The sequence below is a fragment of the Morone saxatilis genome, unplaced genomic scaffold (assembly GCF_004916995.1).
Source record: "Morone saxatilis isolate NCDOM2014 unplaced genomic scaffold, NCSU_SB_2.0 Contig14, whole genome shotgun sequence".
In the NCBI taxonomy this organism is placed as follows: domain Eukaryota; kingdom Metazoa; phylum Chordata; class Actinopteri; family Moronidae; genus Morone; species Morone saxatilis.
The window spans coordinates 7,577,612-7,581,235 of record NW_023339696.1 but is presented as its reverse complement, the minus strand read 5'-3'; the positions used below and the strand labels follow the sequence as shown (position 1 = coordinate 7,581,235).

General features: G+C 38.1%; 1 protein-coding gene across 1 annotated transcript in view; it reads right to left on the bottom strand.

Annotated features, from left to right (window-relative positions):
- The window catches only part of il2rb (interleukin 2 receptor, beta), a 9,535-nt gene that overhangs the window by 5,451 nt on the left and 460 nt on the right, over positions 1–3,624 (bottom strand). The window contains exons 2-6 of the mRNA XM_035654391.1: positions 2,759–2,856; positions 2,173–2,305; positions 1,952–2,018; positions 1,647–1,737; positions 1,197–1,342 (exon numbers count right to left, since the gene is read on the bottom strand). Of these exons, the coding sequence (XP_035510284.1) occupies positions 1,197–1,342; positions 1,647–1,737; positions 1,952–2,018; positions 2,173–2,305; positions 2,759–2,856 (535 nt within the window). The remainder of the gene's footprint in view (positions 1–1,196; positions 1,343–1,646; positions 1,738–1,951; positions 2,019–2,172; positions 2,306–2,758; positions 2,857–3,624) is intronic.

Genomic DNA, 3,624 nt, shown 5'->3' with positions numbered 1-3,624 from the left:
AGCAGTTTTAGCTGTTTCTAGTCCCTGCAAGTGTCTAATTGATTCAGTGAAATACAACATGTTTTGTGCATTCCACTGTGTTAAAGCCAATTAGTGGATTATGGGCCGCTTTACTTTTGTTGTTACAAGTGTGCTGTCGCAACAGCTACAGTATTTTTGTAAATCCACAGATATTTTCTGTGGTGACTGTGATTTGGATTGTCATCGTGTATTCATGCTTGTCGTTATATTATTTGGTTTCTTTATTTTTTACTCACATAATGAATTGTGCTTGCTTCTGTGTAACGCCAAAAATGTAGTAACATACATTACAGTTATCACGTTTTTCTGCAGGAGCACTATTTGTTGTTGTTTGTTGCATCAGAGTTCAGCAGCGCCTGCTGATCACGAACAACATCAGTTGCATGCACAATGCGTGTGACTTATGTGTGAAACCAAACATTGCTTTATTTACTGTGATGAGATCATTGAACTAAAATAGATATGAGTACAACATAAAGACTAAGCCTTTAGTGGAAAGGGAAGTGATAGAAAGCTTATTATAAGCTAATTCAGCAATGCATTACCATATGCATGAGATAAATAGTTGTCACTTTTGAAATGAGTAATAAACTCTGGTGACGGCACAGCTCTAGGGATGGCAATGTCAGTCAGTCGGTCCACCGCTTTGGTCCAGCCTGAGATATCTCAGCAACTTTTGGAGGGATTGCCATGAAATTTAACATTCGTGCCTGGCAAATGACGAAGCCTACTGACCCATAGACACAGCCGGCAACGAATTGGTTGGCAGCTAAAGGGCCCAATATTTCCTTTAGGAGTTGAGAGAGACCGCAAATGAAGCTAAAGGAGAGTGAATATTGGACTTACACTCACCAGCATGGTGGGAAAGTTTAAAGGTGGCATTAGATGACAAGTTACACCTGCAATGTTTTTGTCACCAAACACCTGCAAAGTGAATGCCATTCCCATCAGCCTCAGCTGTACTAAAAACACTAAACATCCCCATGTTAGCACTGTCATTGTGAGCTTTTTGATGTAACTACAGCCTCACAGGACAGCTCGCACAGCTGCAGGCTCTTAGTCTTGTTACCTTGTGCCTGTGGTTTACTATTATGCTTACATAGCATGTTATGTCCATGTGTCCATGTATAAAAAATGTCCATTCAAGCATGTACAGTATATGCACAGGCACTCACCTTCCATGCCTGGTTTTTCTGCGTGATCTGAACTTCGAAGTCGAAGGCTGTGATGAAGTAGGATACAGGACTGCCTGCACTCCATGATATCCATGTCTCATTGGCAGTGAGGTTGACTTTGGGAACACCTGGAGGATGCATTTTGACTGTACGCCCACACACACACACACACACACACACACATACACATTCTCATATGAGGAAAGAAAACATGCAGTTAAGTAATTCCTGATGTTTAAAAAGGTTGTTATTTCTGTGTATTACTTTGAAATCCACCAATATAAACAGTAAATGTTATTCTGCGGTAGTGCAGATTGTTTTCTTGACTTTTTCAACAATCTCTTAATGAATGAGAAATTGTGTAAAATGTGTTTTATAACCATATTTGTGAATAACACTTCAGGGGCTACAAAGGTAAAACAGTTTACTGAGGAATTAAAAGGCACTCACCGTGATCATGTGGGGTATAGTCTGTGAGGTTCTCCACCAGCGTACCATTGCACTCCATACGGATGGGCAGGCGTTTATATTGGTTGAATATCTAGCAGGACCCATAATATAATCAATTAAACAATGAAGACAGAAATCGTAATGGGTAAAGCAACAAGTCATGGCTTTTAGCTTGGAAAAATACTTTTGATTAGGGTATGATGGCTGATCTAAACATTAAAAAAATAAGTGATTCACAAGGGTATAGAGAAACCAATGTTTTTACACGTTATATGTGTAAACGTATACGAATATTAGTGACTTACTTTGCCTTTAAAGACAAAACTGCAGCCTGGAGGAGAGTTTCTGTGTTGTTTCAGCTTGCAGGTTTGACTAAGTTAAAAAAAGGACACAAATTATCATTAACTGCTGCAGATATGACCAACTAATGATCATGTTATTGTGTTATTACAAAAAACTCCCAGGAAAAGGAGTGATGATGATGTTTTGGCAAGCGATAATGTGTAGAATATCTCTAACATCTTACATTATGTTGTATGGTCTTGCACCTTGATCCCTAGTTTTCAACACACCAGAGATCCAACAGTCCACACCAGGAGCCACCGAGCCGTTCCACGTGCAGCTCACATTGTTGACATAGTCATTCAAGCAGAAGAGTCCTTGAGAGACAGAGACATAACAGCAGACAGAAAGAGAGAGATTAGGATGGTGTCTGTATTTATCAGTGCTGTCGGACTTCATGTAGGACATTCAGATAGACCAGTGATCTCTGTGCGTACTGGAGTTTAAGTTTCAAAACACTCGTTTTTCAGCTTTAAAATAGTCACGTTTAGTTAATATACTGTCATTCATGAATATAAGTCATGACACTTGCAGTGACACTATATACTGTGTATATATAGCAGATATAGTAGAAAAGAGACACTTTACATCGGTTCAAGAAAATAAATATACTAGAAAGACTAAATGAAAAAGCACATGAAAAAGAATAATTAAAGAAAACATTTTATTAAAAAAACTTCTGTCATCATCTTCTCTCCCTTGCGCCCAAAGGACATTGACATAGACATGACTGTATCAGTTATTATGATAATGAACATACTCAATCATACCTTGCGAGCCTTTGTGAAGGTGCATTGACTCCACTGAAAACAGAAGCACCAGGACGTGTAAGGACCACAGGATCTTCATTGCTATGACCACAATACGACTGTGAACAGAGAGGATCAGCACTCACTGTACATTAGAATCTGAATCAGTAGTGTTAAATACGTTGACATATTCAGCGGAAAAATACAGCTTGAAAAAAAAAAAAATTTGACAAAGGAAATTGTATACATGTTTATTCCAGAAGAAAACTGCCGGATATGTGTTAAAAACTCAAAGAGGCAGTGATGACCACATAGTAACTGTTATCGACAACAGTTACGCAAACAAGTTTCCAACTCTGTTTTTTTTTTTTTTTTTATGGAGAGAAACTCATTTCTGAAACCTTGACGTTGAGAGTGAGAAAACAACACTAGGTCCACACTGAGCAAAATAGTCATCCTGAGAAGGCAACAACCAGCAGTTATAAGTGAAACTTGGCACCTGTGCTGGTGCTCTATAGAGAACATATTAACTATGTGTTACAGTAAGAGCTGATATAGTGTCAAAGTTAAGTTTAATGTGGCTTATTGTTTTGTCTCTGCGGGGAGACAAGTGAGGAATACATTTCTGCTAAAAAAAAACAAAAACAGAAACCCTCAAAAACTGTGAAGAACTGACATGAAAAAGTATTTAATACATATATCAGGATTCAGATTATGATGACATGATATAAGTATTTTCTATAAAGCACCACATTTTGTCAGAAGTTTGAGTCATCAGATGATGCAGTTTTTTTCCATCAAAGCCTGAAGTGAGTAGGACTAAAATTAATATGTGTCACCATAATCAAAATGCATATCACAACATATTGTACAGGGGGGACAAAACC